General features: G+C 26.6%; 1 protein-coding gene across 3 annotated transcripts in view; it reads left to right on the forward strand.

Moving 5' to 3' along the window:
- LOC117176043 overlaps positions 1–15496 on the forward strand; it is a 61259-nt gene extending 45763 nt beyond the window's left edge. The window contains exons 4-7 of one of the 3 annotated variants that reach the window (XM_033366033.1): positions 4433–4653; positions 8016–8279; positions 12373–12587; positions 13056–15496. In XM_033366033.1, the coding sequence (XP_033221924.1) occupies positions 4433–4653; positions 8016–8279; positions 12373–12565 (678 nt within the window). In that variant the 3' untranslated portion in view covers positions 12566–12587; positions 13056–15496. Of the gene's footprint in view, positions 1–4432; positions 4654–8015; positions 8280–12372 lie in introns of all 3 variants that reach the window. The other 2 variants (XM_033366032.1, XM_033366034.1) reach the window with 2 other exon arrangements.
- The last annotated feature ends 651 nt before the right edge of the window (positions 15497–16147 follow it).

The raw sequence follows: 16147 nt of genomic DNA on the forward strand, positions 1-16147 counted from the left end.
TTTTTTTTTTTTTTTTTTTTGAAAATTCATACTTTCGGTTGAAGTATTCAACTGTTTTGTCAAAATTCTTCTTTATCTTTGAGTTCAATTGCTTTTTTATTTAAAATTAAAATCTATTTGGGTGATGTAAAAAATATCACATTTGTTGCTAAGAGTTCATTTCTTGGGTAAAAAATTCAACTACCTGTTTGAACGTTGAAATTATTTAATAAAAAAATCAATTTTTTGTTAAATATTTATCATTTTAGTTAAAAACTTATCTTGTTATTTTAAAATTTAACAATTTTGCAAACAAATTATTATTTTCCTTTTTAAATTATTTTGTTTACAACAGAAAATGTAATTGCACACTTTTTTTGTTAAAAATTCATTTTCTTTATTTGACAATGAAACTATTCTGTTAAATATTTGTATTTTTGGTATAAAAAATTCTCGACCATTTAGTTAAAAAATCTTGTTAAAAATTATTTTCTTTAACAAAAAATATTAGTAATTACCTTTTTGTTTGAAAATTCATCTTTTTTAGTAGAAATAAATCTTTTTCGTGTTAAAAATGCATTTATTTGGTTATTAAATAATTTGTTTTTGTTGAGGATTCATCTTCTTGGTTAAAAATTTAACTTTTTTGTTAAAAATTCTTTTTTTGTTATTAAAAAATCATTTTTTCAACAAAAAATGTAACGGTTCCATTTTTATTAGAAATTTTATCGTTTTTATGTGCAATTTAAACCCTTTTAGTATTAATTTTTTTTTTAATAATAATAAAACATTGAATTCTTTTATTCATTTTTTTTATTTAATGAAAATTTAACTGTTTAAAAAAATCATATTGTTGGATTGAATATTCAACAATTGGATAGCGAACTCAACTATTTAGTTAAAAGATAATTTTTCTGTTGAATATTCATATTTTTGGGTTGAAAATTAAACTTTTTTGTAGAAAATTCATATTTTCGGGTTAAAAATTCAAAGTAGTTGGTTGGGAGTTGAACTACTTGTTAAAAATGCATTTTTTCAGTTAAAGATTAATCATTTTAGTTAAAAATTAATCTCTTTGATTGAAAATTAAACTATTTTGTTAAAAATTCGCTTATTTTCAATTGAACATAACGTTTTTTTTTTATTGAAAATTTAACTATTCTATTTTTGGTTTAAAAACTAAAATTTCTGAGTGAAAAATTCTTCTTTTTGGTTGAAAATTCTCCTATTTTCGTGCGAAGCCTCTCTTTTTCCTTGTTTTGAAAGTATTTTTGGCTCTGTTGTTTGTACTGAGGCTACAAATAACAAATTTCATTCTGAGCGATGACGAAACTGATTCCTCTAATTATTGTCTAGGACGCTAATTAACTATGACTCACCTGTTGCATGCCAGAACGATGTGAAAAATACATTACAGTTAAGAGATACAATAATCACTCTTATGAAAGCTTCAAACTTTTTCTATCGTTGGTCTTCCTTATAGTTTCTACGCACATCGATTAATCAAGTCTTCCGTGTTCCTAGAAAAGAAAAGTTTTTATCGTTGGAAATTAATTAACGTGATTTGAAAAATATATATTGAGCATAGCGCATGTTAAATCTGAAAATCAGGAAAAATTCCGGACATGTCAGTTATTATTATTTTTAAGTCATGAAATTTTTTGGCGAGAGTGCCTAATTTTGTTTTATTAATTGCAATATAAAATCCAATAACAATGATTCTTCATTTTGTAAAAGTAAGTTTATATTACTGTATTTAACTGTTTTATTGAAAGCTCGAATTTTTATTCTGTTTATTGAAAATTTAACTATTCTATTTTTAGTTGAAAATTCAAGTATGTCGTTAAAAGTGCATGTATTTTGTTAGAAATTTACAAGTTTTTTTGCATTATTTTCTCTCTTTTATTGACAGAAAAATCTTTCATAGTTAAACATTCAACTAACTTTGAAAACTCGTTTTTTATTGTTTAAATTAAACTCTTTTTGATTAAAAATTCAAATCTTTTTTGATTGAAATATCATCCATTACATTTTTTTAGTTCAGGATTCATCTTTTTTGGTATTAAAATTATATTACTTGGTTAAAAGTTAAACCCTTTTGTTAAAAACAATTTTTGAAGGTTCATCATTTGAACTAAAATTTCATCTTTTTGGTTGAAAACTGAGCTGTTTTGTTACAAAATTCGTTATTTCCGTGGCTAAAAGTTAATTTTTTTACTGAGAATTTAATTATTGCAGTTCAAACTTTAACTATTTTGTTGAAAATTGTTATTTTTTTAATATTATTCTTTTAACTGAAAATGTAATTATTTCCGTTGAATATTCCATCACGTTAGTAAAAAATTCATCTCTAGCTTAAAATTGCTTCTTCTTTTACTGAAAAATTAAATATTCAGTTTTTGTTTGAAAAATTATATTTTTTAGTTTAAAAAAATGTTCTTTTTTGGTAGAAATTAATTTTCGTGGTTAAAAATTCATCTATTCCAGTTAACTGTTAATCATTTTAGTTGAAAATTCATACAAAAAAAAATAATAATAATAATACTGTTCCATTTTTGGTTGAGAATTGATATTTTTTAGTTCAAAATCCAGCTATTTGGTTAAAAATTCGTCTTTTTGGTTTAAAATTCAATAGTTCTAGTTGATAATTAAAAAATTCATCAATTTGATTAAGTTTTCTTGTTTATCGAAAATGTAAATATTTCCTTTTCGCCTGAAAATCAATATTTTTAAATTAAAAGTCCAACTGTTTGGTTGAAAATTGGTATTTTTTAGTCCAAAAGTCGACTATTTTGTGGAAAATTCATGTATTTTGTTAACATTTTTTTTTAATGGAAAATTAGTATTGTTTGAAAATTCTTCTTTTCCGTTGAAAATTCCAGTATTCCAATGAAATATACATAATTTCATTTGCAAATTTATCTTTTTGTTTGAAACTTTAACTAATCTAGTTTAATATTCCATAATTTTAGATGAAAATTCATCTTTTGGTTTAAAATTCATCGATGCCAGTAACAGATTCATCATTATAGTTAAAAATAATAAAAGATCCACTTTGATTGCAAATTTAACTATTTTTTTGAAAATTAAGTTTTGTTAACTGAAAATTTAAAAATTCCATTTATGGTTAAATAGAATCTTTTTTAATTAAAAATGCAACTATTTTGTTAAAAATTCATGTATTTTATTGCAAAATCGTCTTTTTCGGTAGAAAATTAATCTTCTTGTTTGAAAATTCATATTTTTTCGTTGAAAATAAAACTGCTTGGTTGGAAGTTAAACTCTTTTGTTAAAACATAATCTTTTTGCTTTTCAACGCTTCCTAAATGAAACATATTAATTGTATCCTTAAAAACTGAAGAAAGAAAACATTATATATCATAAACTCGCGAAACTGTATACATATTTCGAGTTTATTATTTTAACAAATGCGAAATATTTGAATGGCTCCGTACTGTGAAAAATTCTACCTGAAAAAAGCTTGAGATACCTGGACAAAAAAACCTAGAATCGTCAAGGAATTTTCTTCCAGGATTTGAGTAGACATCCTGTTACTGGATCTGGAGTTAAGAAAATCGAGGTGAAAGTTTTAAACAAACGTTTTTGTATGTGTTTGAAGTTTTAAATGTTCAAATGAACGAAATTTTTTGCTGATGACTGCAAAGCAGAGAAAGTGATAAAATTTGTGTTAATGTATATTGAAACTAATTTATTATTGAAAAAGAATTATAATGCATAATTTAAATTGCAGTTGAAGCAATGTTTATGGGTAAGCTAGAAATATCGAGAAACATTTCGATCATTTGAACGTTCAGAACATTTAGGTACATCGTTTTTGTAACATAGTCTGTTAAGTTTAATGCGATTTTCAATGGTTTGCTTTGTTGTAAAAAGTCATTTCTAATACTGAAAGGCTGATAGTAACCGAAAATAAAAAATTCTTCAAGGCAAACCTCGATAGATTGATTGACAGAGAGGTCAATCTCAAATGAGAGAAAACTTGATCAAATCTTTTTTTACATCCCAACTGAGAATCCCGGTCAGTTCCTGCTTCACTCACAATCTGTTACTAATAAAAGCCGTCTCAGGTTTCCATATATTCGCGATTTCTTCTCGCCTCTTTCCAGAAAACAAACTCTTTGAGTCAAGAGATTCTCTCAGCGCGAGATATGAATCTCGCACGAACAATCTAATCAGAGTGCTGTATTCCAGTACCCGTTAGTTTGAGACAGTTATTAAGGAAGAAAGTCTTTTAGATAAGGCAAAGTAATAAGAGGTTGAAACTTTCACCCAATACTCCACTTCTCATGAATGTACGCACTCCTCTTTTTTAGCCGGTTCCATTAGAAATTTAGACCGGTAGTGTTGTTGAGCCCTTGAATAATTAGAACTCTTTTAGCTGACAACAAGTTGGGATTGGTAAAAGAATTAATGATCGTTTTCTCGATTTCAGAATGAGATTTTGAAGGACAAACTGCGAGTTGAGCAAGGCCAAGTTGGAGTTGAACGTCGTCGACGGGAAGAAGTGACCCATGAAGCTGCAGCCTTGAGGTATGCTGCACGACATCTTCGTGCTGCTGCGTTTCATGCCACATCTTGTAGACGCAGACGCAGATGTTCAGTATGTGTCTACGCGAGACGCACCTTTGCTGATGTTGATGATTATCGCGATGAGTAAGTTCAAATTCATGTTTTATGCTAAACCCCGTTTATCTCAACAATATTTTCCCTTTTCCTTTTTTTTAACCCTTAGCTGCATAGTGGTCCGTATACCAGGGTGGCTGCTGGACAGGGAATTTTTGGAGACCGGGAAATGACAGTGAATTTTTTTTTTTTACCGAAAATTCTACAAATTTGTAAAAGAAAAATCTGTCCACGTTCGATTTCAACTGTTTTTTAATAATTAGTTGAATTTTTATGTTTTTGAATTATGCTATTATTTAGATTACAATAAAAAGTTTTCGATTAAAAATATTTATTTTCAAGCTTACATTTTTAATTTAAAGAATTTTTAAATGCTTTCTTAAAGACTTGAACATATAAAAAATAAAAGCCTTTGATGTTGAAAATGTTGGATAAAAAACATTTTTATTTAATAAATAAATAATTTTTTTTAATGTATCTGTACTTTAAGCAATTAAAAGTGAACAAAAAAATAACTTAACAAAACGATTTGAAATCAGTTCAAAATTTAAGAATTTTCAGATTTTAACGTTAAAACTTAAAAGGGCTTCAATTTGAAACTCTTAGTCATTAAACAAATGTCAACGTGTGACTGAAAGTTTATAAGCTATTTTCTACTTTAAAATAACTTCATAACAATATATTCTTAATTAAAGGATTTTATTAAATTAAAAATATCGTTTCAGTCTAGAATATTCCATTTTTAACCTATTCAGTTTGAAATTTTTAATTAAAAAAAATATTCATTATAGAATATTTAGCAATATTTGAATTTTTATTTAAGACAAGTAAATTTAAACGAAATGTTTAAAAGTATATAATCTTTAACTGAATTGCTTGACATAGAAAACCTGGAATCGTTAAATTTCGAAGAGCCTTTAAACTTTGAACGTTACAATTTTAATTTTTGTATTTGAAAAATGCTTAGTTTGTGAGAGAAATTTTTAAATTTGGATGTATAATTTACAAATGAACGTTTGTCGAAAAAATGTTAGTAATTTTAAGATATGTATAGGAGTTTTAAAAGGATTAAAAATTATCATGAAAATTATAGAAAGTTTTCTTAAAATCTTCTAGAATCATTTTTGATAATTTGGTTTGAATCTTTGAAAAACTTTTTAAATATTCTTTTAAAATAATTTTTCGAAATGAAAAATTATTTTTAATTTTCCTACGAATCTTAAGAAAATGTTTTTATTCTTTTGAAGCCTTTAACAATTCTTGAAAAGAATCTAATTTTGTTGTTTAAAATCTGCGAAAATCAACATTTTTTTTATATTAGGCTATCATTTCAAGATTTACATTAAGTTTGAATCTTTTCAAAACTTCAACATGCCTCTTAAAATTACTCAAATTTCGCCTAGAAATAATAAATATTGAATTGTTATTTAAACATCTAAATTGTAAAGAAATTTTCCACCATATATTTGGGTTGACAATTAAACTATTAGGTATAAAATGGACTTTTTTTGTTAAATAATCAACTATTATGTTTAAGAAAGAGCTTTTTTGTTGAATATTCAACTAGTAGGTTGAAAATTCATCATTTTTTGGTCAAAAATTCAAGCATTTGATTTTAAATGACCTTTTTTTTTATTAAAAATTCATATTTTTGTGTTTACAATTTAACCGTTTCGTAGAAAAATCCTATTTTTGACTTGAAAATTTAACAATTAAAAAAAAATTGTCTTCAGGTTGAAAATTAACTTCTTTGTTGAAAATTCATATTTTTGGTTTCTGAAATTCAACTGCTTTGCAGAAAACTCGGATTTTTGGCTTAAAAATTCAACAGCTTGTTTAAAAACTTCGTCTTTATCGCTTGGAAATTATATATTTTTTTTAATCAATTTTTTTGTAGATAATTGGAGTTTTGAGTTAGGTATTCAACAATTTAAAAAACAAAAAATAAACTGTTTGGGATCGATAATTCAATCGTTTTTTCTTTTTAAAAATTCATCTGTTTTGATTGTGGATTTAACTATTATTGTTGAATATGCATCTATTTCGTCGAATCGAATTGTTTTTTTATTTAAAATTGACATTTTTCTTAGTTTAAAATACATCCTTTCGGTTGAAAATTATTTTTTTCGTTCAAAATTAATATTGTTGGGTTAAAAATTTCAAACGTTTTCTAGAAAATTCGTTGTTTTTGCTTGAAAACTTAATAATTTGTTACTTTGTTAAAAACAAACTTTTTTTTTTGAAAATCCAACTGTCTTCAGAAATTTAACTATTCAGTTTGAAATTTCATCGTCGTGGGTTTAAATTTCATCTTTATTACTTAAGAATTAAAGTATTTGGTTAAAAATTTAACTATTTGTTTGAAAATTTAATTCTTTTTTTGAAAATATTGTGAAATATTTTGAAAATTAGTGTTTTTTTGGGCATATTTTTGATTGAATTATTCTTAATTTAAAAATTCTTTTTGGGTTGAAATGTCAACTATTATATTTTTCGCATTTCTTTATTACGAAAAATGAATATTTTTTATATATCTATACGAAACGTTGACAAAACCTTCTAAAATTTAAAAACGATTTGTTTCAAATTTTGAAAATGCTCTACATTTTTTAATTTTTTTTGGAAATTCCTTTTTTATAGACAATTCAACTATTAGGTTGAAAATTTATTTATTTTTTGGTTGGAAATTCAAATATTTTGTCAAGAAGTGAAATTTTTTATAAAAAATTCGACTGTTTCTTAAACATTTATATTTTTTTTAAATCTTTCTTGTATGAAAAAATTTAATCTTTTTGTTTGAAAATTTGATCGACTATTCATCTTTCTAGGTTGAAAACTATTAGGATCAAAATGCATTTTGTTGTGCAAAATGCGACTTTCAGATTGAAATATATATTTTTTGGTCGAAAATTCAACCTTTTGTTTAAAAATTCACTTTTTTAATTGAAAATTCATATATTTGGTTTGAAAATTAAACTATTAGGCCCAAAATGGACTTTTTGTCGATTATTCAACTATTAGTTTTAAAAATTACTTTTTCGTTGAATATTCAACTATTAGGTGAAAAATTAATAATTTTTTTGGTCAAAAATTCAAGCATTTGGTTGAAAATGAACTTTTTTTTTTAAATGAAATTTTTTATTTTTGGGTTAAAAATTTAACAGTTTTGTAGAAAAATCGTATACAGACAGACACCGACCAAATTTTTTGATTTTCGTACTCTGCGTGTGTCGAAACGTAAAAAGATCCGTTCAAAACCAGAGATGAAAAAATTTGGACGATTGTATTACACTATTATGAATGAAAATGTAAAAATTTAAGACTATTTGCGCCTATGTTTTTGTCTCTAAAATGAATCCGAGGCCTGGATATATTCTTATTTGACACCAAAGTTTCTCTTTCAGTGGGAAACTCTTCAACTGCCTTCAAGCTCCACTCCAGGATTTGCGAACTTGGTTGCGTCCCAGCACACCATCAGCCTTGCCGCCCTTGCGAACCAGCTCGCCTTTAGGCCAAGGAATTGGTTACATCGACGAATCGAGCAGCAGCTCCGAAGACGACGAGGAATACCCCAATACACCTGCCGCCGAAGTATCCTTATCTTCCACAAACTCCGGTGCTCCACAAACCGCAAGAGCTTTCTCCTCGGACTCAGGGTATGGATTACATACCACAAATTTTTTCGCACTTTGATCCAGTAGAAGCAGCACACAATCCTAGACAGGGTGTCTGCCCTACCTGGAAAACCTGCAATTTTTATTTACCTAGAAATTTCAGGGCATTTTTTTTTAAAGCCGGGAAATTTGTTTGAAAACGTACTTAATTTTTTTTTTTAATTACTATATAAAATTCAATAACAATGATTCTTCATTTGTAAAAGTAGCTCTATATTAGGCTTCTTAACTGTTTTGTTGAAAACTCGTTTTTTTTTTTCTGTTAGTTTTTCAATTGAAAATTTAATTATTCTATTTTTAGTTGAAAATTAAGGTATGTCGCTAAAAGTGCATCTATTTTGTTGGAAATTTACCAGTTTTTTGGCAATATTTTCTCTCTTATTGGCAGAAAAGTCTTTCATGGTTAGAAATTCAACTCACTTTGAAAACTCATTTTTTATTGGTTGAATTACACTGTTTTTGGTTAAAATTAAAATCTTTTTTCATTAAGATATCATCCACTACATTTTTTTTTCAGAATTCATCTTTTTTTGGAATTAAAATTATATTACTTGGTTAAAAGTTATTAAACCCTTTTATTAAAAACAATTTTTAAAGATTCATCATTTGAATAAAAAATTATTCCAGTAGAATGTTCCTTCACGTTAGTAAAAGATTCATCTCTAGCTTAAAACTGCTTGTTTTACTGAAAAATTAAATATTCATTTTTTGTTTGAAAAATTATATTTTTTAGTTGTAAAAAATCGTCTTTTTTGGTAGAAATTAATTTTCTTGATTAAAAATTCATCTTTTTGGTTTACAATTCATCTATTCCAGTTAACGATTAATCATTTCAGTTGAAAATTCATTACTTAGTTTGAAAATATAACTATTAAAAAAAATACTATTGCATTTTTTGTTCAGAATTCATATTTTTTAGTTTAAAATCCAGCTCTTTGGTGTAAAATTCAACTGTTCCAGTTGATGATTCATCATTTTAGTTAAAAATTAATCCATTTGATTAAGTTATCTTTTAAACTTAAAATGTAACTATTTTATTTTCGGTGGAAAATTGATCTTTTTTCATTCAAAATCCAACTATTTGGTTGAAAAGTTGTCTTATTTAGTTCAAAGGCAACTATTTTGTGCAAAATTCATGTATATTATTTTAAAAAAAATTTTAAATAGAAAATTAGTATTTTTTTGAAAATTCTTCTTTTTCCTTTAAAATTCAAGTATCCCAATGAAATATACATAATTTAATTTGCAAAATTATCTGTTTGGTTGAAAATTTAACTATTCTAGTTTAATATTCCATAATTTTAGTTGAAAATTCATCTTTTAGTTTAAAGTTTATCACTATGATTGCAAATTTAACTATTTTTCTGAAAATTAATTTTTTTTAACTGAAAATTTAAAAATTCCATTTATGGTTAAAAAAGAATCTTTTTTAGTTAAAAATTCAACTATTTTGTTAAAAATTCATATATTTTATTGCAAAATCGTCTTCTTCAGTAGAAAATTAATCTTCTTGTTTGAAAATTCATATTTTTTCGTTGAAAATAAAACTGCTTGGTTAAAAGTTAAACTCTTTTGTTAAAATATAATCTTTTTGGTTTAAAACTTATGTATTGCAGTTAACGATGAATCATTTTAGTTGAAAATTCATTACTTAGTTTGAAAATGTAACTATTAAAAAAAAAAATACTATTCTATTTTTGGTTGAGAATTGCTTTTTCTTTTTAGTTAAAAATCCAGCTATTTGGTTAAAAATTCATATTTTTAATAGAAAATTCATCTTTTTGGTTTAAAATTCAACTGTTCCAGTTGATGATTCGTCATTTTAGTTAAAAATTCATCAATTTTTTTTTAGTTTTCTTTTTAACTGAAAATTTAACTATTTCATTTTCGCTTGAAAATAAAGTTTGTTTAAAAATTAAAAATCCAAATATTTGGTTGAAAATTTGTCTTTTTTAGTTCAAAAGTCAACTATTTTGTGGAAAATTCATGTATTTTGTTTGAAAATCGTTTGTTTTTCTTATAGAAAATTAGTATTTTTTGAAAATTCTTCATTTTCGTTGAAAATTCAAGTATTCCAATGAAATATACATAATTTCATTTGCTGAAAGTTCAACTATTCTGTTTTTAGTTGAAAATTGATCGGTTTTACTTGAAAATTCAAGTATCTTTTTGAAAATTCATGTATTTTGTTTGCTGTAAATTAATTTTTTCACTGAAAATGTGACGATTACATTTCCAACTTGAACTATTTTTTTGAAAATATTATTTTTGTTTTATCTTTTAGGTAAAAAATTTATTTTTTACTGGAAATAGAACTATTATTTTTTTTTCGAAAAATGATCGTTTTAGTTGAAAATATTGACTTTTTTTATAGAAATTAATCTTCTGGGTTGAAAACTAACCTTGTTCTTGTAAATTGAATTAATTTAGTTGAATACTATTAATTTTAGTTGAAAATTTATGACTTTGGTTTCAAATTCAACTAATCCAGTTCAAGATTTATCATTTTTGTTGAAAATTCATCACTTTCCTTGAAAATGTAATCTGTTGTTTTAAATTAGTTTCATTTTTGTTTCTTCAAATTAGTTTTTTTTTACTGAAAAATTGAACTACACTTGAAAATCACATCCTTTTAGCTGAAAATTCAACCCTTTGTTTAAACATTAATTTTTAACTTAAAATTTAACTATTTAATTGTTGATTGACAATTTAACTTTTTTATTTGAAATTCATGTATTTTCTATAAAATTTGTCTTATTTGGTAAATGTTGATGTTTTTTGTTGAAAATTAATATTTTTTGTTTAAAATTCAACAGTTCCATTTTTTCATTTTATGGTCTTGGCTAGGTAAAATATATTAAATAATTTGATGTTAATTGTTTTTTTGTCTACTGGTCTAAATTCAATATTTTTTTAATATTCTTTTTTATTTTTAAATTGTAAAGAAATTTATTCACAGCCCCCTAGAAGTTGAATTCCGACATAATAATTCCTTATACTTCTCAGATTAATTTTTCAAACATTCGAATGTTTTTATATTTTTTGATGTTACGGTGTTCACCAGACAAAACGTATCAAATACTTTGATGTTAATTTTTTCAAAATTTATAAATAAAAATCACTATTAAAAAAGTATTGATTTTAGACAAGTGGATAAAAATATAAATATTAATCATTTTACTTAAAAATTCATCTATTCTAGATGTTAGATTCTTTATTTTATTTGGAAAGCCATTAGCTTGGTGGAAAATTCAACTTTTTGATTGAAAATTGGTCTTTTTTAGTTGAAAATTCAACTTTTTTTAAAATCATCTTTCTGGGTCGAAATTAACCTTCCTTTGAGAAAAATAATCGTCTTGTTTGAAAATTCATATTGTGGATTAAAAATGTAAATATTGCAATTAAATATTAATCATTTCAGTAATTAGTTCATCTTCTCGGTTGAAAATAAAGTTTCTTGGTTAAAAGTTAAATAACATTTGTTTGGAAAATAAATTTGTATTTTTGTGTGTGTGGAAAAATAACTTTTTTTCATGGAAAATTGGACTATTTAATTTTTGGTTGAAAACTTATATTTTTCAGTTGAAAATTCAGCCATTTCTTTGAAAATTGACCATTTTTCAGCTGAAATTTTACTTTTTTTATTAAGAATTATTGTATTTTTCATCAATGTTTTTGAAATTCCAAATTTATACTTGAAAAGTTAGGAATTTGAAGTCGTTTAAATTAAATTCAATAAAGTATCCTCATTATTTTACCTAAATATACATTAAATTTCAAGTATAAATAGATACAAAAAATGCATAGTAAGTATTTTTCAAATTTGTAGACTTTATAGACAAATTTAAAAAACAATTAATTATGTTCTATCATTAAATTTTTTAATTAATAAATCGTGCTAAACTATTCAAGAATATCTTACAATATTAATTGAATTTCAAGAAACTAACAGAAAAAGTTGAGATATCTGGAAAAATCTGTAATTATCAGGGCATTTTTTCCTAAATTTGAGTAGACACCCTGCTACAGTATCGCTTCATTCTTCACCCTTAAATCACAGATCCCTTTCTTGCAGGTTTTCTTCGGAACAAGGAGATCGCAGGTCGCGGTCTTACGAATGCGGCGGTAGCAGTCGTAAAATGAGTGAATCCTCGAGCACCGAGGAAGCTCAGCGAAACACAGGATTCACCCGCTCAAGATGGACTTCCTCCTTCCGAAAACTTTTGGGTCGCAAGTCGAAAAATAAAGCCACTGCCAGTCAATCCTAAAGAGCCTTTTTTACCTGAAAAGGTTCGAAATTAAAGATATTTCCTTCCAGTTAGAAGTAAGAGAAGTGCTCAAGATACTTACTTAGCAGTCTCGAAGATTTGTGAAAACTGTTCCCGAAATTCGCAAATTGTTAATTGACACTTAACGAATGATACTAGGCAATAATTGCTATTAGATAACGAATTGACAGTAGAAAACGAATATATATTTCACGATCATCGCTACTCTATAAAATTAGCTGATGCTACTTGAGAATCGAATCTTATTTTTTTCTTTTTCTTTTTTGTTTATTGGGAGCAACATTCCTTTCGTTATATATTTTTCAAAATAACTGTGATACTTGAGAAATTTGGATGGCAACCTTTTTTCCTACTTGTGTAATGTAAAACTTTCTTTATTATGATTATTTTTTATTTATTTGAGACTTATTTATCGATTCGTTCGTAATTGGAATTTTGGCATCTTTTCAAATTCATTTACTGTTTTCAGGTGACACAAAACCTTGAGTAGCGATTCTAGACAGAAAATATAGAATTCTCAGGCAGACCTTAGAAGTATAAATTTACTGCCACGTAAGAGATTAAAGTATAGCGGATCGTGTGTAGTAATTTAATTGTGCAAAGTGAATGAGTAGCATATCGAAACTTTAGGTGTTCTTGTAATTTTATGGGGAAGGGGGGGGGGGGCTGGTAGTATGCAGGAATTGAAGTTATCGAATTGATCAGAATTTGTACGTATTTTGTGGACTGCACAAAAAGGAATTGTTTTTTTGTATTTGTTACGTTTAATATAAATTTCCTCGATTTTTAATTATTAAATTATTTTTGAGCAACGTTCTAATCCATTTTAGAATTATTTTGAACATTTATTTTTAGCTTTACAACGGAACAAATTCCATTTTTGGGATAAATTCCTGTTTTGTATATTTAAATATTTCAAGTACGTAACATTATGTTTTACGTAATAGCATTTTTTAATTTATAAAAAGCGGCCCTAAACACTTTATATTATGCCCGGAAAATGTTCCGAAATTACAAAATAAAAGTTCTATAGAAAATTTATGTTAGAGACGGGCTTTTTTGAATTTTTTCAGCATACATTTTTTGTGTTCGACGAGTGACAAGTTTGCAAGTATATTTTATGAAATTTCAAATTGTTGAAACAATTATTTTTTTAAACAATTCAATTTGTCCAGTAAATCATAAAAAGTAAGGCATTTTTGGAATTTATCACGTAGGAAGTGAATTTTGAGAATAATATCTTTTTATAACGTTATTTTTCAATTGTTTAAAAATTTTCTATTTGTTACGATTTTTCTTCTGCCCAATAATGAAAAGTTCGTATTTTCTGGGTATTAATAACACATGTAATGTTAGTAGAATTTTGTTATGTCATTTTGTAATTATTTATACAATTTCTATTAGTTTAAATCCGCTTCCATGCTAAATGACGAAAAATTTATACTTTCTTGAACTAATTACATATACATAATGGATGTTATGAATAATATTCTTTGTTTACATTTTTTTTTTAAATATAGGAGAATTTAAAAAGCTAGAATTTTCTCTACCTTTCTCATGAAAGATCAGAAGCGGATAATTAATAATGGTTCTATAAATAACTTCATAAATATGATAGGTTTTTACATATTTCTATATTGTATGGTTATGCTTTTAAATCAAGTTTACTTTGAATTATGCTTGGATTTTTTCAAAAATTGGGCGGTTCCATAACATTGAAATTTTGTTTAGGCAAAAACATAACAGAAGGAGCGTGGGAAATTAGGATGGGTCATTGTGAAATAGAAAAAAGCCTGAAAAAATAGAAAAAAACCGTGGGACAATATGGAGTGTGGAAAAATGAGAAGGGGCGTAGATAATGAGAAAAAGCATTGAAAATAGGAAACATAGTGGGAAAATAGTCAAAAGCATAGGAAAATAGGAAAAATGTGGGACAATATGAAGGGGCGTGGAAAAATAGGAAGGTTAGTGGAAAACAGGAAAGACCTGGGAAAATAGGAAAAATTGTGGGACCATATGAAGGGGCGTAGGCAAATATAAATTGCCGTGAGAAAATAGGAAAACCCATGGGACAATATGATGGAACGTGGAAAATAGGGATAAGAATAAGAAAATAGGAAAAGCATGGGGAAAACTAGGAAAATAGGGAAAACTGTGTGGAAATAGGAGAAACCGTGGACAATATGAATGGGTGTGAAAATTAGGGCAAAGAATTCGCAAATCGTAAAGATATTGGGAAAATAGAAAAAGACATGGGAAAATAGGAAGAATAGGAGGAAAATAGTAAAAAGCTTAGGGAAAAGGGAAGGAGCATGTGAAAATAGGAAAAACCATGAGGCAATATGAAGGAGTGTGGCAAAAATGGAAATGAGGTTTGAAAAATAGGTAAAAAGATGGGAAAATAGGAAGTATGGTGGAAAATAGGTAAGGCCTTGGGAAAATAGGAAAACCCGTGGCACAATATGAAGGGGCGTGAAAAATAGGAAAAAGCATGGTAAAATAGGAAGAGAGTGGGAAACTAGGAAAAAACGTGAGGCAATATGAAGAGGTGTGGTAAATAGGGAAAAGCATGAGAAAATAGGGAAAGCGTGGGAAGCTAAGCAAAAAGTGTAGAAAATAGGAAAAACCGTGGAAAATGTTATGAATGGGTGAGAAAAGTAGGGAAAATCATGGGAAAATAGGAAAGATAGTGGGAAAAAGAATGGAAAAATTGTAACGATAGTGTGAAAATAAGATAAAGCATAGGAAAATAGGAAAAAGCGTAGGAAAAAAGGAAAGAGTGTGAAAATAGGAAAAACCGTGAGGCAATATGAAGGAGCGTGGAAAAATGGAAAGGGGGTTGGAAAAATAGGAAAACCCGTAAGACAATATGAAGGGGCATGAAAAACAGGGAAAAGCATGTTAAAATAGGAAAATAGTGGGAAACTAGGTAAAAGAATGAGAAAAGAGGGAAAGCGTGGGGAACTAAGAAAAAGCTTAGGAAAACAGCAAAAGCCCTGGGAAAGTAGGAAAAGGCTTGGGAAAATGGAAAAGGGCGTGGAAAAAAAGGAAAAAGCATGAAAAAATAGAAAAGAATGTGGGATAATGGAAAGCGGCTCGGAAAATTAGGGAAAAGCCTGGAAAAGTAAGAAGGATATTGGCAAAACAGGAAAAAGCGTCGATAATACGAAAGATATTGGAAAAAATATAAAAAAGCTCAGGAAAATAGAAAGGCTTGTGGAAAAATAGGACGCGGTGACGGAAAATAGGAAAAAAGTTTTTAAATTTATTTATTAAACCATTACTAATCATTCATTTCTGACCCTTCATGGAAAAGATGGAGAAAATTCTAGTTTTTTACATACGCTTACAGTATCTCGGTCCTTATTAAGATACTATTTCGTTCAGAAGGTATCCCTCAATTGTTTACACAATTCTTATTTGTTTGAACAATTTGTTTCATTATATTATGAATATTTCATTTTTTCTTGTGGGGCGACATAGTGTAAAGAAAAGTGTAAAAAACTAGTAATTTCTCCACATTAAGTGTGTGATTAGTTTAAAAAAAAAACTAAATTTTCA

The sequence above is a fragment of the Belonocnema kinseyi genome, chromosome 7 (assembly GCF_010883055.1).
Source record: "Belonocnema kinseyi isolate 2016_QV_RU_SX_M_011 chromosome 7, B_treatae_v1, whole genome shotgun sequence".
In the NCBI taxonomy this organism is placed as follows: domain Eukaryota; kingdom Metazoa; phylum Arthropoda; class Insecta; order Hymenoptera; family Cynipidae; genus Belonocnema; species Belonocnema kinseyi.